This window comes from Marmota monax, unplaced genomic scaffold (assembly GCF_021218885.2).
Source record: "Marmota monax isolate L192 unplaced genomic scaffold, Marmota_monax_Labrador192_F-V1.1 WCK01_AAM20220418_F8-fsc00001, whole genome shotgun sequence".
NCBI classification, from domain to species: Eukaryota; Metazoa; Chordata; class Mammalia; order Rodentia; family Sciuridae; genus Marmota; species Marmota monax.
This window is the reverse complement of record NW_026693777.1, coordinates 57,309,799-57,333,913: the sequence shown is the minus strand read 5'-3', so window position 1 is coordinate 57,333,913 and position 24,115 is coordinate 57,309,799. Positions and strand designations below refer to the sequence as shown.

Sequence of the window (24,115 nt, the reverse complement as noted above, 5' to 3'; positions counted from 1 at the left end):
CTGGTCATGCAATGTTCATAACCCACGTGCATGCATCAAGGATTCCTGCGTTGGAAATTTCAGATTGATCTCGGTGGGGGGGCTATCAATTGGCTATCACTGACCCTAACTATCCACGCTGGACCTCTAGGGTAAATGCTTCCTTCTACTGTGACATATCCTCTCCCACCCCCTGTGGCTCCATCTCCATCTCCCGAGAGCTTCAACCCTCCCAGCCCTCAGTAGCTATAATCTCAACTGACATAAAGCATTCTGAACAGCAGTTGTTAGACTCCATACAGGATCCATATGAGCCTAATGTCAGGAGTTCACCACAGTATTCATGGCTACGACTACTTACTGAAACTGTAACCTTCTTAAATCTAACCCTCCCCGCCATTACACCAACTGATTGCTACTTATGCGCCTCTCTGACTCGACCTTTGCTTGCAGCGGTTCCCTTGAACTTCTCGGCTTCTGACCTCTCAAATTTCTCCACTCCATCTGCCCACCGTTCTCTCCGAACCCTTTCACCCGACGCTCCATTATGGGAGCCCGAGGAGTCTAACCATACTGTGATTCCCCAGAGCTGCCTTCTGGGCTTGGGTGTCCCCCAAAGTTTTGCCACTCTAATATCACTTTTAACTTCACCCTCTATGAACCACCTGGCTCATTCTTCTGGTGTAATGGTTGTCTCCTCACTATCTTATTCACCAACACCTCTACCCCCTGTATACTGGTGATGCTTGTCCCACAATTGACTCTCTATACCCCAGCTGAAGTGCAGGCCCTCTTGTCTCCCCCAGTGCGGAATAAGCGGGCTGCTTTCCTTCCAATACTGGTGGGTCTCTCACTGGCTGCATCTGTGGGGAGGGAGCAGGAATTTCTGGTGGAGCTCTAGGACACTCCTTATGGGCTGTACAGGACTTAAGTTCTAAACTTGAACAAGCGCTCACTTCTATGGCAGAAACTCTAGCATCTTTACAAAGGCAGGTCACATCCTTGGCTCAAGTTACTCTTCAAAATTGACGAGCTATAGACTTACTCACAGCCAAAAAAGGTGGAACCTATCTTTTCTTGAGGGAAGAATGTTGTTACTACATCAATGAATCGGGCCTTGTGGAAACTAATGTAGTCAAGCTCACCGACTTGGCTACCTCTTTGAAAAGTCCACCAAACCAAAACCCATTTGCCACCTTCTTTTTAGCCCACTTCCAATCGTGGCTGTTGCCTCTTTTAGGGCCCACATGTCTCCTTTTCCTGATGTGTCTGTTCCTGCCCTGTCTGCTTCGTTTCCTACAGGGCCAATTACTGAAGATCTCTAACCAAACTTTCAACCAGCTTCTGCTTAGGTACTACCAGCCTCTGATGACCGATGAACCCCGAACATCTTCAAGAGAACAGCTCACTCATTGCTGAAGCTCACTACCAGGCGCCTAACGACCCTCTTTCTCCTCTTTTTTTCTTTCACTGGAGCGAAACGTTCCCGCTGGCGCCAATGTTCAAATCCTGCGGGTGGGAAGCCTTAGCCTCAATAAGAATTAACTTCTTGGGCTCTGGAACTGACTTATGGAAGAGCTTCCCAATAAACGGGCCACCCGTTATCTACCTCAGCCCTGCTACCTCTCCTTAGATCTATATAAACACACAGTTTTTTGTAATAAAGTGGAACCGCTCTGGTGATCTGTACCGTGTGGTGTCTCCCATTCGTAGTGCGGTACAGCGTCTTACACTTCCAAATAGCAGAATGGGAGAGAAGTATGTGGAAACTATAGTTAGAATCAGTGTAGACATTGAGGGAGACTCCCTTTGCCAAAGTGAAGGTTCTGACAAGGGGCAACAAGTTCAGCCTGCTGACTGGATGTATTATTGGGGAGGGGAGCAGCTTTCATAACCGATGTTGGAGAGACTATAGCATACCCTGCCTGAGGAACTCCCTCCTGAAGGAAGGAGGAGCCATCTGAGAACCAAGTGTATGTTGCCTGGAGCAAGAGGCCTTCCTGTAAGTGGAAGGGAGATGGAAGAAACTCCTCCAGAGTTTCAAAGCATGAATGGGTAAGAGGAGAAGAGGTGGAAGAGTCTTGATGAATGGGGAGGAGAGTAGCAGGCTTTAAAGGTGAGCACGTGTGGAAAGTAAGACTGGGATCTTCCACAAGGGAAACCTGTACAGATAAAAAGTGAAGGGTTTTTTTAACTAATGGGGAGGAGTTTAAGTAGGTGAGGAGTTTCTTTAAGTAATGGGGAACCAGGATGGTGAGTTGGGCCCAAAGGTGAGTTTCTCTGACTCATTAATATGAGTAGAGAGGCTGCGGCCAATGTTGTAGGCAAGGGACCCATCCCTGAACAGTAGGGTCAAGACTCTTTGATGAATAAGCCACATGGGCAAAGGTTGGCCCCAGCATGTGTCTGAGGACCCCTAGAGCAAATCCCTGCTTTTCAGGCACATTAAAGGTGAAATGGGCATGTGAGATCAGGGAGATAAAGAAAGTTTTGAAGCCATTCTTCTGTGTTGTAGCCAAGGGAAAAGTTAAATTGACACTTTTTTTCTTTTTCTTTCTTTTTTTTCTTTAGGCCTCTTATCAAGCTTGCTGAGTCTGTCCTTTGTATTTCTTTATTTCTTTTTTTTTTTTGAGAGAGAGAGAGGGAATTTTTAAATATTTACTTTTTAGTTTTCGGTGGACACAACATCTTTTTTTAAAATATATATATATAATTTTAGTTTTAGGTGGACACAATATGTTTATTTTATTTTATGTGGTGTTGAGAATCCAACCCAGAGCCCCACACACGCCAGGGGAGCGTGCTACCACTTAGGCCACATCCCCAGCCCTGTCCTTTGTATTTCAATGTTAGCTTCAGTGTGGCCTTGGCCAGGGAGATTGCTACCTAGGGCTTTACAATGTAGGAGAGTTCTGGGTCCCTTGTTTGTCTAGAAGCCCACTTCAGAAGGCAGTAATGGGAAGGCACTGGCAGACAAAACAGGGGATGGTCCTAATGTAAGGGTGAGGAAAGGGGAGTAGCAGGTGAGTCTGGATGGAAGCGTATATGAAAGGAGAAGGAAAGCACAGCTCCCCAACTTTGCAAGGATGTTCCTTCCCATAAGGGGAACACAGCACTGTGGAATGACCAAAAAGGAGTGGATGAAAACTAGAGAGCCAAAGGTGCAAACAAAGCTAGATGTTTGCAAGGGCTGGTAAGGTTTGCCCTCCACTCCGACAATAGAGGTCATAGAACAAGTGGTAGGCCCCCAGAACTCCTTGAGGACTGAATATGTAGCTCCAGTGTTTAGGAGGAAGGAGACAGATCTACCTGAAATCCGCAGTTACCTTGGGTTCCCGTGGAGTGATGGTAGTGATCAGGTGATGGGGACCTGTGCCTAGTGAGTCTTCTGCAGCCAGTCCTAAGAGTTGGAAAGGGGAATCAGAAGGGCTGGATGCTGGGGGCCGCTATAGGCTCAGGGACAGTCAACAGCCCAGTGTCCCTCCTGATGGCATTTAGGACAAGGACCCGGAGGCTTGTGAGGGCTTAGGATATGTACGAGCCCAGTGACTCGTCTGACCACATTTAATACAGGCTCGGGACAGTCCTGGAGGACCCTTCCATGGGCCAATGGAACCAGGGACAGATGCTGAGGCCGGATGGATGGCTTGAGTGAGCATCTGATATTTCTGCTTCCAGGCCTTCTTGTTTCTCCTGTTATACACCCAGAACCTTAGCTTGGAGAGTTAGGGGTCCCCTCTCGGGGCACCTTAGTTTGGCCTTAATATCAGGGAAACTCTGGGAGAAAAAGTTGGTCATTAGTAGTTGTCTCCCCATCTGGAGTCTCAGGGTCTAGATTAGTATATTGTAATAAAGCCTTGGTCAGGTGATCAAAAAATGCTGAAGGGTTTTCATTTTTATCTTGGATGACTTGCAGCTTTTCATAACTGATAGACTTATGGGCTGTCTTTCTTTCTACTAATTATTCCTCTGGGCAAATTATAATCCCAGTTGGGGTTCTGATCAGGGACTACTTCAATGCCAATCGGATGGGCAGGGGAGGTCTGATGTACCTCATCAGCATAATTTCTAGCTTGCTCCCAAACTCACCTGCGCTCCTCAGGCAAGAGGGTGTTAGACAAGATCATATGGACATCATGGAAGGTCAAATCATGATTGGATCAGATATTAAAACTCTTTGATATATGTGGTGGGGCTTGAAGTATAGGACCCAATCTGCTTTTCTACCTGTGAAAGATCTGACAAAGAGAAAAGCACGTGAACCCAGATTACACCATCTACCCCAGCTACCTCGAATAGAGGACACAGAGATTCTGGTTGGGCAGTGGCAGCCTGTGAGTATCTAGCAGGAGGAGAAAAGGGTGGAGGGACAGTTGCTGCAGCAGCTTCATCAGAAAGAGAATTATGGTTTGGCAGGGGCTCATCTGCTGGGTCAAAGGAGGAGGAGTCCTGGGTAGGATCTTCTGTCCCTTTGGAAGCAGGCTTAGGGGAGGTAAGAGCTAAGAGAACTTGTACAGAAGAGCAAGATTTGCAGACAGAAGGCTTAGAACATGGAGAGGAGAAAGCCTGAATGTATGATTTCTCTTTCCATTTTCCTGAATGCTCACATGATTGCCTCAGATATTGAAACTCTTTGATATATGTGGTGGGGCTTTAAGTATAGGACCCAATCTGCTTTTCTATCTGTGAAAGATCTGACAAAGAGAAAGGCACATGAACCTGGATTACACCATCTACCCCAGCCACCTCGCATAGAGGATCCAGAGGTGCGGGTTGGGCAGCGACAGCCCAACCTGATAATATTGGGATCTAGAGTGACATTAAGCAGCCATTTAGACTCCAAAGGATTTTGAGGCCAGATCTGATTGCACAAATGGTTTTAGGTCCATGGTTAGAGAGAGCCAGGAGGCAGAATGGATTAGGATCCGCCCATGGTGACACATAGGAGGTGAGTTTAGAGGTGGGGTGTCCCCCAGTCTCTAGTATCACTCAATGAAGAGGTCAGTTACGCTCAGGGGGTCATCACCACCTCTGGGTAAGCATTGGGGGCAGGGCCTGTAGAGGCACTTGGGTGCCTGGCCAAGACTACATAATAAAGACAGAAGCCATAGAGACTAACCGAAGGCCAAGAGGTCTCACCAAGAACAACTCCCAATCACCCCTGGAAGTTCTTCTCAAAACCCAGGACCCAAATAAAAGACCACCTATAGACCCAGTCAATAGTAAGGATCAGCTGTAGCTGTGAAAGCTGTGGCTGCGGGTGCCCCTGACTACACAGTAACCCTGGGAGTGTTGGACTATTGATGGTCACTTCTCAAGATCCATAGATTGTTTAGATCAACTGCAGACAGGGGTCTTACCTGAAATGTCTGGTGGTGGGTACAGAGAGGGTGTTGGGCAGAACGGAGGACCTGGTCCCATGATGAGGGACTGGGGCCCAGGGACACTCAGTGACCCTGGAAGAGGGGAGCAGGCATACTGGGGAACCTGATCCTGGGTTTCGGCACCAATGAAAGGAAAGTGAGGAACTGGGAGACAGGCGAATGAGACATGAAAGAAGGAGACTAGGCACAGGAGCTTATTTGTCAGAGCTGACAAATACAGGCCATCTTTCCACAGATGGAGAGAGATAATACAGGCTTGGGTTGCATAACTTTTATGGGGCAGGCTCAGGGATTAGAGCCAGGTGGGTCCTAATTTGGGTGGTTAAGGATTGGCTTGGTATGAGGGAGTGGCAAGCCTTTCTCAGAAAGGCCTTTGGGCGGGAAAGAGAAATTTTTCTTAAAATGGCGGCTGTCACTTAAGATGGCCATCCAGATACTAAGCAAGGACCTTACAGAGGCAAGATTTCAAGTCCTGGTCTGTCTTGAGAGCTGGACCCCTACTGCAATTGACCTTGTGAGGACTATGGGTAGAGAAAACTTTTCTTACAGATCAGAATACAGTGTTTACCAAGCGTTAATGAGAGCATGATCTTGCTTTCTTATATTTATACATGCATTGCCCTAACTTTTTTCTTTTGAAGTTAATACGTGTTAATATGCATATGGCAGGTAGAATTAAAGGATATTCAAGCAAAACCATATGTATTTTTGTAAATTTGGTAAAGTCAGCCAGTAAAAGAACCTGACTTCATTCCTGTTTCTCAACTGGTGTTCCTCTTCGCCCCTCTTGCGTGGCCTTTTTACTTTTCAAGTCTGCGGAGAGGTACCCGGTGCACCTAGCAGGACCCAGAAGGCATTGTTGCAAGCTTGCAAATTCAGCGCAGCCGGTGCGTGGGGATAGCTGCCCGGGGCTGGCCCCAGCGCACGCCAGCACCTACTGCAGTGCCAGGCCCTGCCCTCGCTCAGGGCCGGCGCGTGGCGAACCCCGTGGCCCGAGGCCCTGCGACGCGGCGCACATGCCGGCGCCCGCCTCCCGCGTTGGCGAGAAGACAGGGATCCCGGACGCACGGAGGCTGACCCGGAGCCTACCCATGAGGCAGCGCGTCGGCTGCTCGCGAACAACCCCCTTCCCACGGCTCGGCAGCCTGCTCCGCAATGGGAGCCGCGGCCGCTGCCGTGTAGTTTTTCGTGCTCCTCCTTTTCCTCCTCCTCTTTCTCCTCCTCCTCAGGGCTCCAGTCAGGCCGATCCGCTCCGCTCTCGGTAAGCGCCCCCCGCCCCCGCCCGCCCTGCACTGCAGCAGGCAGAGGCCCTCCCGCGCGGCCTGCGCCGCCTCACTCCGGGGGCGCAGAGCTGGGGGTCTCCAGGCCGGCGCGGGTCGTCGGGAGCGCCCTGGGCGCGGGGGAGGGGACCGGCTGCGCGGCGGCGGCCCGACCGCCATCTTGCGCCGGCCCCGAGCGGGGAGGGATCCCCGCGCGACGCGGCGGCTGCCCGGGGCTGCGGCAGGTTGGCGCTGCGCAGGCCGTCGCCTCGCCTCCGCCTGCGCGGGCTCGCTGCCCAGGCCTCTGCGCCGGCCGATCCCCAGCCTGGCTTTGGGTTTTCTCTCTGAGGGCCATTTCCTTTAGGCCATTGGTACCTTTGTGCGGTTGTTTTGCGGAGACCCATGCTCTCACTCCACAGCCTACTCCGAGGCTCTTCAGTCGTAGGAAAGGAAACCGAAGGGCATTCGGAACTTCCAGGCACAGGGCCCCCGTCTTGCCCAGGTGACCGGTCGTTCCATGGGCACACCCTCATTTCATGTCAAACGGACTTCCCTGCCTTGCCGTAGAGGTCCCGTTATTGTCTACACGAGAAGGGCCCCATTGAGCAGTGAGTTGGATACACGATTTTGTAAATTGAGCTTTGCAGGTTTCACTTTATGAGCCGGAAAGAGTGATCACACTGAGGTTTTATCCTGCTCAGGAGATGGAAGGAATGTCTCCCAACTCATCTCAAGTTTTAACGCTTATAAGAAGAAATACACTAGAAGGGAAAATCCAACAACGTGAACCTGCTACTGCAAGCACGGGAGACCTTCGGCCAAGGGATTCTCTTTGTTTGCGAACATTTGTTCCTTTTTTAGAAATTCTGCCAACTTAAAATTTTGGCTTTGTTGTTTTCAGGTTTGTACTGTGCATCTTCAGAATTTGACGTCTTTTAAAGTGCAGTTAAACATAAAATTAGAAGCGAGAAAGAGTTTGAAAGTTCAAGTTTCCTTTTAGCATTTGTAAGGTGTCCTGCTTTGAGGGTTTAGTATGTCAACAACCCACTCTTTCTGGATGCAGAAACTTAATGGGCCTGAGAGGACATTGGTTTTCTTTTAAAATTAAGTTAGGTTTGTGTGTTCTTATGGTCTGCCTTCACTACAGATATCATTGTATTTGTATCTTGAATTTCTGTCATTGATATCAGTTTGTTCCATCTAGTGCGTTTTGAGGTGGTCTGAGTTGATAGAACTGTTTTGAAGGTGAGGAAACTGCCTCGCAGAGATGACTAATGAGATCACCTGGCCAGTAAGGCCAGGGCCAATTATAGAACTGAGGCCTTCTGACTCCTTTTCAGTGCACAACTCATAGTATGTCTGTCCCTTCATTTTGAAATGAAGTGGTGGCAATAGACAAGGAGGCTTACCTGAAAAGAATGGAAGAAATACTATTCACTTGCCCTTTATCTCACTTTTAAGAAAATAATTCCCTCAACTTTGCAAAGTTTAAGTGATGTTATTTTTTCAAATATTTTGAAAACTTGTGGAATAAGACATTTGAACACTCGTGTTCCATTTATTTATTTATTTATTTTAACTCAATACCTTTATTTTATTCGTTTATTTTTTTATGTGGTGCTGAGGATCCAGCCCAGGACCTCGCACATGCCAGGCAAATGCTCTACCACTGAGCCACAGCCACAGCCCTTCCGCCTAGTTTTACAATACTTTTTTTTTGCCATATTTGTTTTTTCTACCTATCTCACACTCAACATTTCAAAGAAGGTTTCAGATAGGACTTTTCACCCCTAGTTACTATACATATATCAGCATGTATCTCATAAGAAAAGCCCATTTTTCTGAATACTGTAATAAAATATTGTAATCACACTCTAGAAAGATGATAATTCCTAAAAATCAACTATATGTACATAGTGTATATTTGCAATTCCTCATTAGTCCTCCAAATGTCATTTTTAATCACTTTTTGAATCTAGGACCCAACCCTTTATTATATTTGTCTTAGTCTTTTTAAATTTAGAGTTGTTTCCTCTTTTTCTTTATCTTTTAAATTTTTAAAAATGACATTGATCTTTTGAAGAGAACAAGTCAGTAGTCTTGTAGAAAAGCCAATGTTCTATGTTCTGAGTAGTTCCTCATGATATTTAAATTCTTCCTTCTATACCTTTGTAAGCCTCAAGTTAAGGTTGAAGGCTTGAGTAGATACAGGCTTAATGTTTTTGGCAAGAATATTTTATGAGTTATGCAGTATATTTATATAACATAAGAAGACTCTTTAAGTAGGCTTGTCCTATTAGTAATCCTAAATTTGATCTTTTATGTAAGATGTTGACAAACTTGTCTTTTCATTGAAGCATTTCTTTTTGCAATTAGCAAGTGATGTGTGGGGTGCTATTTTGGCCTTACTACTTGGTATGAAATTACTGCAGAAGGAATGGATATTTAAGTAAGAAGGAAAGGGCCAATTTTTGGAGGATAGAACTAATCTATTTAGTTTAGGGAACATGAAATTACTACTACCTGTTGGCATCAAAGCCTTGACAGGCTGGGAGTGGTGGCCTACTCTTGTAATCCCAGTGGTTCAGGAAGCTGAGGCAGGAGGATTGCGAGTTCAAAGCCAGCCTCAGCAACTTAATAAGGCGCTAACCAACTCAGTTCCACCCTGTCTTTAAATAAAATACAAAAAAGGGTTGGTGATATGGGTCAGTGGTTAAGTTCCCTGAGTTCAATCCCTGGTACCAAAAAAAAAAAAAAAAAAAAAAAAAAGCCTCCACAGGTGATAGAGGAGGTAGAAAGTCACAAAGATTTTTGCCTTTGAAAGCTTGTTGAGGTGGGTAAATTGGGAAGTTCTGAGGTAGTTCCTTGTTGGAAGACCGTAAATCTCAGCATCATAACACTTCAATCCACTCTTTCCAGTTTGGCCTAATGTTCCATGTTTTACTACTCAACATTAGCTTTTTGTAGTAGGGGAGAAGAGGGCAAAGAAAAGAATTAAATAATTTTGTATTTTCTCACAAATTGTTTATTTATTGAAGAGAAAATTTAGAACTATATCAAGAGTTTATTTTCTATATAAATTTTTTTCTATGCAAATTGGAATAGCTTTTTTGTAAATAAAAATTTGATAATAATTTTAGGTGATAGGATATTGGGAATTTATATTGACTTTTTTTGTTATTTCAGAAATAACATTTTAAAGGTGAGAAATGCAAAATATTTGGCATATTTACTAATTAAATATATAATCCTAGATAGCTTTTTTCTTTTTATTGTTTTTTTTTTTTTTTTTGAGAAGGATTAAAAAATATTTGATTTTTTTTTTTCCATCAGATTGTTTTAAATGATGGTATAAACACAATTACATAGTAACTTGTATCAAAACATTGTGTGTTTAGAATTTTGGTTCATTTCTGTAAAGCAATTTTCTTTTAAGGATTTTATTAGCCCTCAGTATACCAGGAGAAATAGTTATCACTATTTACCATCTAGATCAAAAAGGATCTTTTAAACATTTTAAGTTATTTTATATAATTAACAGAAGACTAAAAGCATAATGTCAAATATAAGAATTAAGACACAATGTAAGAAAACTTATTGGAGTTTTGGCAAGAATTTAAACACAGCAAACCTCTTTGTATATGCTGGGAACAATGACAAACAAATTTGTTTCATGTGTTTAATTATATACCACTCCTATAATGAATATGCATGAATACTTAGAGCAAGCGTTCTTATTAAAATTGTAGCACACTTTTTTTTTCTTTTAGTTTTTATATCTATACAAAGAATATCTTCCTTTCTTCTTCCTACATCTGTTGGAAAGAATGTTATGTTTAGAGGGTAAGAAAAAAATTATCTTTCTGGTTCTGGAAAGTTTTTTTTCTTATTACATAAGGAATTTCTTGGTAAAATTTATTTAGTTTTTGGTAATGGGGTTTGAACCAAGGGGTGCATTACTACTAAGTTACATCCCCAGCCCTATCTATCTATCTATCTATCTATCTATCTATCTATCTATTTATGGTATCTGGGATTGGTAGTTAGTTAATTAACCACTGAGCCACATCCCTGCCTTTTAAAAAAATATATTTAGAGACAGGGTCTTGCTAAGTTGCTTAGGGCCTCACTAAACTGCTGAGGCTGACTTTGAACTCTCTGTCCTTCTGTTTCAGCCTCGAAAGCTGTTGGGATTATATGTGTGTGCCACTGCACCCAGCCCCTAGCCCTTTTCTATTTTTTATTTTGGACAAGGTCTCCCTAAGTTGCTAAGGATGACCTTGTTTTATAATCCTCCTGCGTTAGCCTTCTGAGTTGCTGGGTTTATAGGCTAGACAATGCTTTGACCCTCTTTCTGAGTATATCTATTCATCCTATAATTTTTTTTTTTTCCTCTTTCTTGTGGTACTAAGGATAGAACCCTGAGGTACTCTACCACTGAGGTCTATCTTCTGCCCGTTTTTTCTTTTCATTTTGAAACAGGGCCTCCAAAAGTTGCTGAGGCTAGCCTCTGAGTTGGAATTCTCCTGCCTTAGTGTCCCTAGTAGCTGGGATTACAGGCTTGTGCCACCACACTGGGCTTTGTGACTTTTTTTATAATACAGACGACTTAGGTTAATTTTTTGTAGGTTTTCTTTTTTTTTGTTGTTTAATTAATTGATGTTTTAGAATGTATTGAGCTAGGAAAACTCCAGTTTTCTTAGGATGTTAAGAACCTTGGGCTTGTTTGGAACCCAAATTGTATGTGATTAACTTCCCTTGCTTTTCTCTTTGTACAAAGTCACAGAAGTTCAACCCTACTTTGCCCAAAGAGCCATCTAAGTTTTTTTTTTTTTTTTTTTGCTAGAAATACTCAGCCAGATGAGAGCCATTGTAGCAGTAGTAAGGTGTGATAAATAGAAAAGTTCTGAGATAGTTTGATGTTGGACAAATGTAAATCTCAGCATGTGCATCTCAACCCATTCTCTCCACTGATGCCTTACAGTATCCCAGTCCTTCTCCAATGTTTTTGCAAATTTTTTGTAAAAATTTGTTAAGTTATATTTCTGACAGAATTTTGATTTTTTTTTTTTTTTTTTTTTTTGGCTATTTTGCAGTATTGGGGATTGCAATCTGGGCCTTGTACAAGCTAGACAAGTGCTTTACCACTGTGCTAAACTGCCAGCTCTTTTTGATTTTATTTTGAGACGGTATCTTGCTAAGTTGCCCAGGATAGTCTCAGACTTGAGACCTGCCTGCCTCAGCCTCCCAAGTAGTTGGGATGACAGATGTTCCCCATTTTACCCAGCTTGAAATTATTTTGAAATTATTCTTTTGATTCTTGTAATACTTCTACTTCCTATCTCTTTTCTGAATTTCTCTGTAGATTTATATCTTTTAAGCTTATGATGTTTCACTGTCAAATGTTGCTCAGATTTTTATTTCATATCTTCCAGATTTTAAAAGTAGGCAACATTGTCTGAATGCAACTAACTACAAATTAAATATTATGCGTGACCCTGGATCAGTTCATCTTGTTAATACTGACTTGAGGTTTCAAATGCTTCTGTCCTCCTTGTGAGTCTTTTTTTTTTTTTTTTTTTTTTTTTGCATATGCAACAACAAAATTCAATACTTAAAAAATTTTTGAAACTTTTGATGATCCATAGTTATCTTTTGTGCTCTACAGTTGTAAGATATTTTTTATTTCATATTTATAGTTAGCCAATTAGAATGATAATTCAGTGGATTTTAAAAATTTCTATATCTTCTGTTTCCTTCCATTCACTTGCACTTATGAATTATATCAAGTAAAATTTCAGCACTCAGATGTAAGGGATGAAAGAATACTGTCATGTGTCCTTTTAGCAAAACATCAGTGGCCCGCATTCTTATCACAACATACTGCATTTTTTGTTTTTTATTTCAAGGCAGGATCTTGCTAAGTTGCTGAAGATGGCCCTGAACTTGTGATCCTCCTACCTCAGCCTCCCCAGTAGGTGGGATTACAGGTGTGTGCCACAGTGCCCAGTTGGTGTAAGAATATTTTGAGCTGAAGGAAATTGAAACCTGCCTGATAGATGCAGGAAGAATTTTCTATTCTCCCTTTATTTGCCTAAAAACAGGCAAATAAATTTTCTTTTATGAGGTTGTTTTAGTCAGTGTTTTTGCTGCTGTGACTAAAAGGTCTGACCAGAACAATTTTGGGGAGGAAAAGTTTATTTGAGGGCTCATGGTTTCAGAGCTCTTAGTCCATGGAAGGCCAGCTGTATTCCACAGTGCTCTTGGTGAGGCAGAACATCATGACAGAAGAGTGTGGCAGAGGGAAACAACTCACCTGGTGATCAGGAAGCAGAGAGAGGTCTCCACTAGCCAGATACAAAGATACACCTGAAAGCCATGCCCCAGTTCCCATCTCCTCCAGCTCCACCCTACCACTTTAGTTACCCCTCAGTTAATCACTGTCAGGGAATTAATTCACTGATTGGGTTAAGACTCTTAAAACTGAATCATTTCTTCTCTGAACCTTCTTGCATTATCTCACACATGAGCTTTTGGGGGATACCTCACATCCAAACCATAACATTCTGTCCTGGGCCCCCAAAAGCTCACTCTTATCTGACAATGCAAAATACATTTAGTCCATTCCCAAGAGTCCCCATTGTCTCAGTAGTTCCAAGACTGTTCAGAGTTCAAGTCCAAAGTTTTCTGAGGCTCAAGGCAATCTCACATTGTGAGTTCCTATAAAATTAAAAGCAATTTACAAATATCCAATATATAAAGATGCTCAGTAAACATTTCCATTTACAAAAGTAGAGGCATAGAGAGAAGGGATGGGACCAAAGCAAGACCAAAACCCACAATCGACACTGTTGTTTTATACAGCTGGCATACAGGTTCTGTAGTTCTGTATCTGGCATCTGGAGCACATGGTAGATGTCCTCTCCCAAAGGGCTTGTGTAGCTCCACCCCTGTGGCCTTGTTTGCAGCCTAAGTAGCCTCTCTGTTGGTTTGTCTCTGTTTAATTCATGCAACTTTCTTAGGATGACATAACACATTACTGGCATTTCTTAATTGGGCACGGTGGGGGTGGGGGGTGAGGGGGTGTATCTCCACTGTAGCTTTGGCTTCCTCCTTAGATCTCCACACCTTGCCTTCTCTGGGAGTACCCACAAGGACTCTGACCTTGCTGCACTTTTTCTGGCCTCCAAGGCCTTCCTTTGAAATCTTGGTGGAAGCCTCCATGACCCTCTAACTCGAGTATCCTGCCTTCCTACAGAACCAGCACCATGGAGTTGATGCCAAAGTCTGCTGCCATCTTGAGCAGTAGCCGAGAGACTCTGGCTGCATCAGCTTCTGAATACCTGGGTGACCGAGCACATTGAAAAAAACTTCCTAGACCCCCATGTGGAAGAAGGATTTCCCACTGCTCTGGGCTCAAGAGAATTTTCACTTTTACTCCCTTGAGCCTGAGATGGTTGTGGTCTTGCCGGATCTTGAGATGCCTTCAAGTCATCTTTCTTATTGTCTCTTGCAAAGTCTTTAACATTTCTTTAATGGTGATAATGTCTTTAACAACTGCAACTTTTGTTAGTCCTGGTTTTACTCTGGCCTTTCATGTCCAAGTTTTTCAAATATTTTTGCTCTGCTTTCTGCTCCTGAATATCACAATGAACTTGGCTAAAAGCCTAGACATTTCTTCACCAGATAAAAGAAGTCCCTCACTTTTAAAATAGGCCTCACAGAAAGTCTCAAGACATGGGCAAAATGCAGATAACTTCTCAGCCAGAATATAACACAAATTGCCTCTACTCCAAATTCCAGAAGCATTCTCCTTCTCTGAATCCTCTTGAGCCCTGTCTTCTTTGTTCATAGTCCTGTTGGCATTCTGGTCTTCTGACCAGAATTGGCCATTAAGCTCCACTTACAAAAATCTAAAACATTCCAGCTTGCATTGGTAAGCATTTCAAAATTCCTCCCACCAATTCCAAAATGCTCCAAAGACTTATGAACCACATGGTCAGATTACTCACAACAGTAGCCACACTCCTGGTAGCAATTTCTGTTTTAGTCAGCTTTTTTGCTGCATTGACTAAAAGATCTGACCAGAATAATTTTAGGGAGGAAAAGTTTATTTGGGGGCTCACAGTTTCAGAGATCTTAGTCCATAGAAGGCTGGCTGTATTCCTCAGGGCTCGAGGTGAGGCAGAACATCATGTCAGAAGAGTGTGGCAGAGGGAGGCAGCTCACCTGGTAATCAGAAAGCAGAGAGAGAGGTCTCTACTTGCCTGATACAAAGATATACCCCAAAGCCACACCCTAATTACCACCTTCTTCAGCCACACCTTCCACTTCAGTTACCACTCACTTAATCACTATCAGGGGATTAATTCATAGGTAATGATTGGGTTAAGACTCTTAACAACCTAATCATTTCCCCTCTGAACCTTTCTTTGTCTTACACATGAGCTTTTGTGGGATACCTCATATCCAAACCATAACAGAGGCTTCCCACTTATATATCGGGAGGGGAAGAACACTTTTTTTCCTTTGAGATGGATTATCAACCCAGAGATGATGAATAAACATATCTTCTAACATAACCCTACTTGCATTAAGTTATTTCTTACATTTCCTAGTTCCTTCCCCATGATATATTATTATTCAAACCTAATCTCTCTTTTTCTTTATTAAAATGCTATATAAACCTCTAATTCTAGTAATTTATTTGGATTTAATTTCTTTCTTTTTTTTGTGTGTGAACTGTAGTGCATGTAAATGTTAGTGAAGATTTTATGTCTTTTCTCCTGCCATCCTTTCTTAATTCACAAGTCCCTAGGTACTGAACATAGGTGGATAGAGGGAAAGTTTTTCTTCACTGACATAGGTAATGAAGATGATGTTTTCAGTCTTCTGTATCTTTTTGAAAGTTGATGCAGTTTTTGTGCAAACCAATCTGAAAACTGAAAAACGTGATGAAAGATAATGCATTTGTCACATGGGTTTGTATTGTATCATCTTTCTAGGCAACTGAATCATTCTTCTATTTTCTGCCCCCCCCTCCCCTTTTAGCATTGTTTGGATTAATTATTGTGCCGCAATAAACTAATTAGAAAAATACTTCAAGATGTAGAAAAAAGTAAGATCCCATAATATATCTTAGATGTATAAAAGAACACTTAGTGATTATAAAATAGAATAAGATTTATTCTATTTAAAAGTAATAAGTACCTGTTACCTTCTTGTTTTGAAGATCTCTAAGAATTGATATAAGGCACACAGTGTCAGTTTTTACCAATAGAACTGACCCCCCCCCCCATTTCCCCCCAAGATAGTGCAGCCACTCTCTCTCTCCAGTCACCATCATGATAATCTTCCAGGACCTCATCAGCCACAGTGATCTTCTTCCATATCTGGAATATTATGGACAGGCTATGCCTGGAGGTAGAGGGCAGGATGGTCCCTAGGACAGAGGGTATCACTGGTGACACGCTCATGGATACCTCTGCAGAAAGACCCAAGGGCAAAGGTGCCAAAAGCACAGTGATCACTGGTATTGATATTATCATGAACCATCCCTTGCAGGCAACCAGTTTTACAAAAGAAGCATACAAAAAGTATATCAAAAATTATATAAAATCAAAGGCAAACTTGAAGAACAGAGACCAGAGGGAATAAAACCTTTTATGACAGGGGCTGCAGAACAAATCAAGCACGTCTTTGCTTATTTCAAAAACTACCAGTTCTAAAAAAAAAAAAAAGAAAAAAACAAAAAACTACCAGTTCTTTTTTGGTTAAAACATAAATCCAGATGGCATGGTTGTAACTCTTGGACTACCATGGGGATGGTATGACCCCATATATGATTTTCTTCATGGATGGCTTAGAAATGAAAAAATGTTAAAACAAAATTGGCAGTTACTTTGGATCTAATATCTGTCATCATAGCCAACTGCTGCTTGTCATCCACACAACATGGAACTGATGTTGTCTCAAACACATTTATTTCGACCGTGGTTTATTTGTATTAGAGGCATTGTTTGTTTTTTTTTTTCTGAGAAAACATGTCATGTAGGTTGTCTAAAAATAAAGTGCATTTAAATTCACTTGAAAGAAGTCCTTAGTTTAATACGTGTTTAAACTAAATCCAATCTGCAGTATTCCTGGAGAAGCTAGAGCCTGGTCATAGACCACCATTAAAAAGCTATCTTCAGATAACTCTCACAGTGAAAACTACTTCTGTAATTGGAATATAAAAAACAAGAACCAAAGTTTTTATTCTGACTTGAATGAAGCAAAAGACCATTTTCATGGCAGTGCCAACATTTGAAGTATGGAACCTTATACATTTCATCACCTACAAACAGAAGTAGTTAACCCTGGAAGAGATTACCAAAGGAATAAAAGGAAAACTGACTAAAAAAACAAAAACAACAACAAAGATAACTACTCAAGAAAGACATTTTAAAAAACTAAAATGGCTTTCTTTGGATTCTGATAGCATACCAAAGGTTAATAGTTAATTTGAAGTTTGAGCCCTACCCCTCTCTAATACACATATTAAACCTACCTGCCTCTCCTTATCCTGTAATGATATTTTTAATCTATCGTATTACATCTCTAATGAATGTAGGAAGTAAATAGAAAGTTGTCCCTTGAGATATCTGTTCTAAAATATTCTTGCTACCAGTTTTCCCTTCTGAGCTTTACCTTCAGAGATCCTATAGCAAAAAAAAAAAAAAAAAAGTAAATGTAAACCTGGAGGATTTATGGGTTATATTTAGGCTTTTTGGTTAACTGGATTAAAACAAAATATTTTTTATTTCAGTCACTTTTATTGTAAATGTTCCTGTTTTTCTGGTTTAGTATGCCAGGATGAACACAAAATGATTTGGGGATGATACGTTTTCTCCTTTGTGTTTTTAAACACAATGCTGTACACATGGTTAATGCTTAAAAAGTCTTAGTGTTGTACTATTCACTTGAATATTCATGTTTAATTGAGAATCACTTGAGTTTCCTATTCTAATATTTTAACAGTTTAAAATTGTTGCTTTACTCCTTGAATTTTTGACCATCAATATAGTAATTTAATTATCTTATTTAAACAAAGGCTCTGACTTATGTTTATTCAGCACAGCAATTTTCCAAGCATTCTGGTGCTTGAGTCATTTTGAACGTTCTGTGTCTTCCCTTTAGTAGATCTGTCTTGTAAGGTTGGATTTTCTGTACTTTAGCAGGACAGTGTGGTGCAACATATTGAAATGCAGAAGCTGATAAGAGAATATAAGCTGTCTTTTTAAAAAAAAATGTATATTTTTGATTGTAGGTGGACATAATGCCTTTATTTTTATTTATTATCTTTATGTGGTTGAGGATCAAATCCAGTGCCTCACCTGCCTTCAGTGAGCACTCTACCACGGAGCCACAATCCCAGCCCCAAGAATATAAGCTGTCTTTAAAAATATGTATTAGTGAGATTTGCAGCAGTGTTGAAAGTTATTTTCCATAAGAACATGTTAACATATAATAATTGTCTTTTTGATTTGTTTTGTTTTGTTACCAGGGATTGAAGCCAGTGGAGTTCAACCAATGAGCCACATCCCCAGCCCTTTTTAATTTTTTTAATTGGAGATAGGATTTTACTAAGTTGCTGAGACTGGCCTTGAAATTCCTATCCTCCACTGGAATTACTGGGGCGTGCCACTGCACCTGGCATTATTATTGTCATTTTAATTAATTTATATTTTAAAAAATTGCTCAGGTTTGGAATTTGTGCTCTCCAGGTGAAGTTTTCCTCCTTAGATGTTACTCAACACCACACACCTTATTTGCCCCACCACAAAGTTGTATTACTTTGGGCAAGGTACTCACCCTCCTGAATAGCTCACTAAAATTTTACAGCTACAAACAACCCTCATAGGGTTGTTTGAAGATTAGATTAAATAATTATGCATTTAATGTTAGCAAAGGTAATAATAATTGTTATATGATAATTATAATCGCTTTATAACTATATAGTGATAACATAGTAATGAATGAATTAGTTGTGTTGAAGCTCCATATTAGGTATGAAATACTGTAGTTTGTTCAAAACAAGTAAAAGATGATTATCACTTGAGCCATAAAGAACAAGTACCCTCATTCCTTCTTTTTCATGATAGCCTTTAAAATACAGTTATGTGTCTCTTAAATATGGGAGCACATATTCTGAGAAATGTATCATTAGGTAATTTTTTCATTGGGTGCGTTACTTACTTCAAGTGGGCTTGTTGATGCAGTCAAGAGACTCAAAATTCAAGATGCATGAGGCACAACATAGTATATGGTTTCGTGGTAAAGTGTTTTTTTTTTTTTTTTAAATCATTAGAAGGAGTATGCTTTAAACACAGATAAAAAAGTATGGTATAGTGAATATGTAAACCAGTAACATGGTTGTTTATTATCATTGTCAAGTATTATGTGATGTATATAATTACAGGTATATTGTATTATTTCAGGACTGATTCCAACCTTTCCCCTTTTCTATTTGCCGTTAACATTCTCAAGTATATAACCATTTTTGAAATTATGTTTAATATATTTGGTTTATTTAAAAAAATAAAAACAATTTATATTCCTCTTTTCCCATATAAAGAGTTTATTCTTTTGTTTTCATTTTTGGTATTGGGGATTGAACCCAGAGGCACTTTATTTTATTTTTTATTTGTTCTTTTTAAATATGCATGATAGTAGATTGTGTTTTGACATATAATACATTATATGGAATATAACTTCCCATTCTTGTGATTGTACATGATGTGGAGTTATACTGGTTATGTATTCATATATGAACATAAAGTTATATTCGATTCATTCTACTGTCTTTCCTATTCTCATTTCCTTCCTTTCCTTTCATTCCCTTTATCTAATCCAATGAACATTTATTCTCCCCCACACTTATTGTGTGTGAGCATCCACTTATCATGATATGTGGCTGATATAGAAATGGATAAAGAAAAGATACACACACACACACACACACAATGGAATATTACTCATTCATAAAGAAGAATGAAATTATGGCATTTGTTTTGAACAAACTACAACATTTCATATCTAATATGGAGCTTCAACACAACTAATTCATTCATTACTATGTTATCACTATATAGTTATAAAGCAATTATAATTATCATATAACAATTATTATTACCTTTGCTAACATTAAGTACATAATTATTTCATCTAATAATTATTTATTTTTACTTGTATTCATGATAATTGCTATTTAGATTGGAGTGAGCTGGAATCTCAATGTAGTTTTGATTTGCATTTCTCTGATTATTAAAGATGCTGAACATTTTTTCATATATTGATGAATTGTATTTTTTCTGTGAAGTGTGTGGTCAGTTCTTTTGCCCATTATTGGTTTAGGGTTTTTTTTTTTTTTTTGTTAAATTTTTTGGGTTCTTTATATATCCTGGTGATTAATGCTCTATTTCAGGTGCAGGTGGCAAAGATTTTCTCTTATCTATAGGCTCTTTCTTTACGTTCTTGATTGTTTCCTTTGCTGTGAAGTTTTTTAGTTTGATACCAGCTGATTTATTGATTCTTGATTTTGCTTCTTGCACTTTAGGAGTCTTGTTGAGGAATTTGGTTCCTAAAAGTAGACATGATGGAGATTTGGGCCTACATTTTCATCTAGTAGGTGTAGGGTTTCTGTTCTAATGTCAAGGTCCTTGATCCACTTTGAGTTTTGTGCAGGGCAACAGAGAGAGTTTGGATTTCATTTTGCTAGAAATGGATTTCCAGTTTTCCCAGCACCATGTGTTGAAGAGGCTATGTTTTCTCCAAAGTATGTTTATGTTGTCTTTGTCTAGTAGGAGGTAAGTCTATTTATGTGGGTTTGTATTTGTGTCTTCTATTCTGTACCATTGGTCTTTGTGTCTGTTTTGAAGCCAATACTATGCTGTTTTTGTTGCTATAACTCTGTAGTATAATTTAAGTTCTGATATTGTAATGCTTCCTGCTTAACTTTTCTCACTAAGGACTGTTTTGTCTATTCTGAATTTTTAAAAAAATTTTATTTTCCAAATGATTTTCATGACTGCTTTTTCTATTTCTATGAAGTATGTCATTGGAATTTTTATAGGAATATATTAAATCTGTATAGTGCTTTTGGTATTACAGCTATTTTGACAATATTAATTCCGCCTATCCATTAACATGGAAGTTCATTTTATCTTCAATTTCTTTAGTGTTCTGTAGTTTTCACTGTAGTGAAATGAAAAACTCTTTGTGTCTCTGGTTCTCTTTCTATGTGTGTATATCTATATCTGTGTCCTTTCTACCTGTTTTTTTTTTGTTGTTTAGCTAGCTAAAGCATGGCACAAGAGATTAGCTAACTTGTCCAAGGTGATAGGGCTAGTAAATGGTTGACCCAGGATTTAATTCTGGCATTTATTCTTCACATTTCATTGTTTGTGGTCAAGAACAGTTTAAAGTATACATCCTTAGATTTTTAGAAGTGAATTAAATCTGGGTCCTTCAGTTGATAAGTCTAGAATGGAGGGTGACTTGGCTGAAATAGGAAAACTAGCAATTGTAATGCAATGTTACAAGCCTTAAGGATATTAAAGTTCCAGAAAATGGCTACAAAAAATTATAATGTTAGGAAGCATTTTCCTATGACATCGTTAATTATTAAAACTTCACACCAGGTGCAGTGGCGTACTCCTGTAATCCCAGCAGCGCAGCGCGACTGTAATTCCAGTTTCTGGAGGCTGAGGCAGGAGGATCTCGAGTTCAAAGCCAGCCTCACCAATTTAGAGAGGATTTAAGCAACTCATCAAGACTCTGTCTCTAATTAAAATACAAAAATGGGCTGGGGATGTGGCTCAGTAGTTAAGCACCCCTGGGTTCTCCCCAGTAACAAAACAAAACAAAACAAAACTTCACTATAAATGATGCTAAGAAGTAGTGAAACTTCTAAATGTTAATAAGAAATTACATATTTAAAAAAAACTTGGACCAGAATTTTAATTTGATTCCTAAAAATTTTGTAGAAAAAATATTCTTTAAGTTATAGTTTAATTTTAGATACATAAAAGCTGAAAAATTAACAAAATAAGAATTAAAATTATTTATATGGGCAGTCTCCAAAAAAGAGCTGATTATATTCTAAAGGATCTTTTATAATCAGTTACTTGGAATTAATTCCCTCCCCTGTATATTAAACATGGGCATGAAATCTGTTACCTGACTCAGTAGCCGAAGCAGAGAGTTGTTTTTTTATTTTATTTTTTGTAATTGTAAATGGATAGAATGCCTTTATTTGTTTATTTTTATGTGGTGCTGAGGATTGAGCCCAGTGCTTTGCACATGCTAGGCAAGCACTCTGCCCCTGAGCTACAGCCCTAAAGCCCTGAAGCAGAGAGTTCTTTTGTTCTTTTTTTTTTTTTTTTCTGTTTTAGAGCCAACTCTGAGCTGCAAAAGCAAGAGATCTTTTAGAGCTGCAAAATCCCCACTTCATATCTTTGCTGGATATTCCACTTCTCAAGCAGTTGATAGAATTCATAGAATTGTGTGCCTTACCACCAAAATTCTAAAGCATTTGCCATAGATAATCATATGATTGCTTAATAGAAATATACAAGAGTCTCATAGGCTGTGTAATTCTGATTCTTACCATTTTTTCTTTAAACTTGGTACTGATAGGTCCTTAATACTGAACCAGAATTATCATGTACTTACACTTGACACAAGCATTACACTGATTATAGTTTAGAGATAAGCTACAAATATTACCGATGAGTTCAGGATAGAATAATGAAAAAGTAAAACAATACAATCTGCACAAGGCTTTACTGGGGCTTATGCTTGAACACAAAGGAGTCAGTACATAGAACAGAATTCCTAGACTGGTTCTCTGAGAACTGAGAAGAGTGAAGGATTTTTAGGCAAGGAATAGGCTCCTGCAGAGTCAACTGCTGACCCAGAATTTCTGCACTATCATGCTGGTTCTTTGTGCTCTGCACTGGGGTTTGTGTGTGACATGGTAATCCACACAGGCTCATTGGGTTCATTTGCACTTGGCTCTTGCTGAGATGGTGGAGGTGCTCACTCACACAACCCTAGAAAGCTGCAGAAAAGTCCCTTGGCAGGCTTCAAGGGCCATTGCCCACCAGGTCCTGGCATTAGTGGTTGTTGGTGGTGATGGTTGTTGCATAGTGGCAGGGAAAGAGTGGCATCTGCTGCCGCCTTCTAAACTGACCTGGTGGCACCTTAGCACTGGTTTTTATCTCCACATCATCTCCACCCAGGCTGGGTGCTATTGCCCCCTGCATCCTGTTCCAACAAACCCCAGGAGGTTCTGGTCAGCTACAAAGACAACCTGTATTTAACAAAAACACAGAAAACAAAAACAAAAACCTATCTTTTGGGTAAGATTAGGCTTCTCCTGTTCTGTCTCACCACTCTTTAAATAATTGCGTTAAAGAGGTTTAAATAGCCAGACCTCAGAACTAGGAGAATTTAAAGACAAAACTCATGAAGAGCCTTCTGTAATAGTAATTAAAATATTTGTAGTAATTTATAGTAATAATTCCTGAAGTACTTTTAAATAATTGTTTTTTCTTTTAGAAAAAAAAATTATGCAGTCCAAATAATTTAGAAATGGGAAAACTTGCTGTGTTCTCAGGTTGAGAGTAAAGAGGAATATGAAGATTGAATTAGTTATGTATTCTAATATTTTAGATTTCCAGTGTCTTAATTTTTTACTCTTTTTACTTTATAACTAAATGGATTTTTAAAAGCTTATTATATAAAATTTATGTTGTTCTGTATACATGAAAATACAGATAACAAATTCTTTTTTGTGTTGTTAGGATATTTAACCCAGAGCATTGTACTTGTTTGGCAAACACTGCCAATGAACTCTATCTCCAGCCCCCCACAGATAACAAATTCTTGGTTCAAATAAAGCAGTTTAATTGTGTTTTTTTATGATAGTGTGTTTTTTTTTGTAACAGAATTTTTTAAGTCCAATGAATGACAGACATTCAGTCATAAATTTCTGAAGACTGTGGCTGAGACTTATTCATCTGTTTCCCCTTAGAATTTAGCATAACACCTTGTTTACAGAAGGTGTGTGCGCATAGCATAACACCTTGTTTACATGAGTGTGTGTGTGTGTGTGTGCGCGCACGCATGTGTGTGTGTTTAATTTATATATGACAGCAGAATGCATTACAATTCTTATTACATATATAGAGCACAATTTTTCATATCTCTGGTTGTATATATAGTAATTCACACCAATTCGTGTCTTTATACCTGTACTTTGGATAATAATGATCATCACATTCAACCATCGTTAATTGCCCCATGCCCCCTCCCTTCCCCTACAGCCCTTCTGCCCTATCTAGAGTTCATCTATTCCTCCCATACTCCCTCTCCCTATCCCACTACGAATCAGCCTCCTTATATCAAAGAAAACATTAGGCATTTGGCTTTTTGGGATTGACTAACTTC

At 39.9% G+C, this 24,115-nt stretch overlaps 1 protein-coding gene and 1 pseudogene across 5 annotated transcripts in view; both read left to right on the top strand.

Annotated features, from left to right (window-relative positions):
- Positions 1-6,440: 6,440 nt before the first annotated feature.
- The window catches only part of Znf280d (zinc finger protein 280D), a 111,786-nt gene continuing 94,111 nt past the window's right edge, over positions 6,441-24,115 (top strand). For 2 of the 5 annotated variants that reach the window (XM_046460803.2, XM_046460802.2), the window contains exon 1: positions 6,442-6,624. In XM_046460803.2, the coding sequence (XP_046316759.1) occupies positions 6,455-6,624 (170 nt within the window). In that variant the 5' untranslated portion in view covers positions 6,442-6,454. Of the gene's footprint in view, positions 6,625-24,115 lie in introns of all 5 variants that reach the window. The other 3 variants (XM_046460806.2, XM_046460807.2, XM_046460804.2) reach the window with 3 other exon arrangements.
- LOC124104149 (translationally-controlled tumor protein-like) lies at positions 13,699-16,707 on the top strand (annotated as a pseudogene).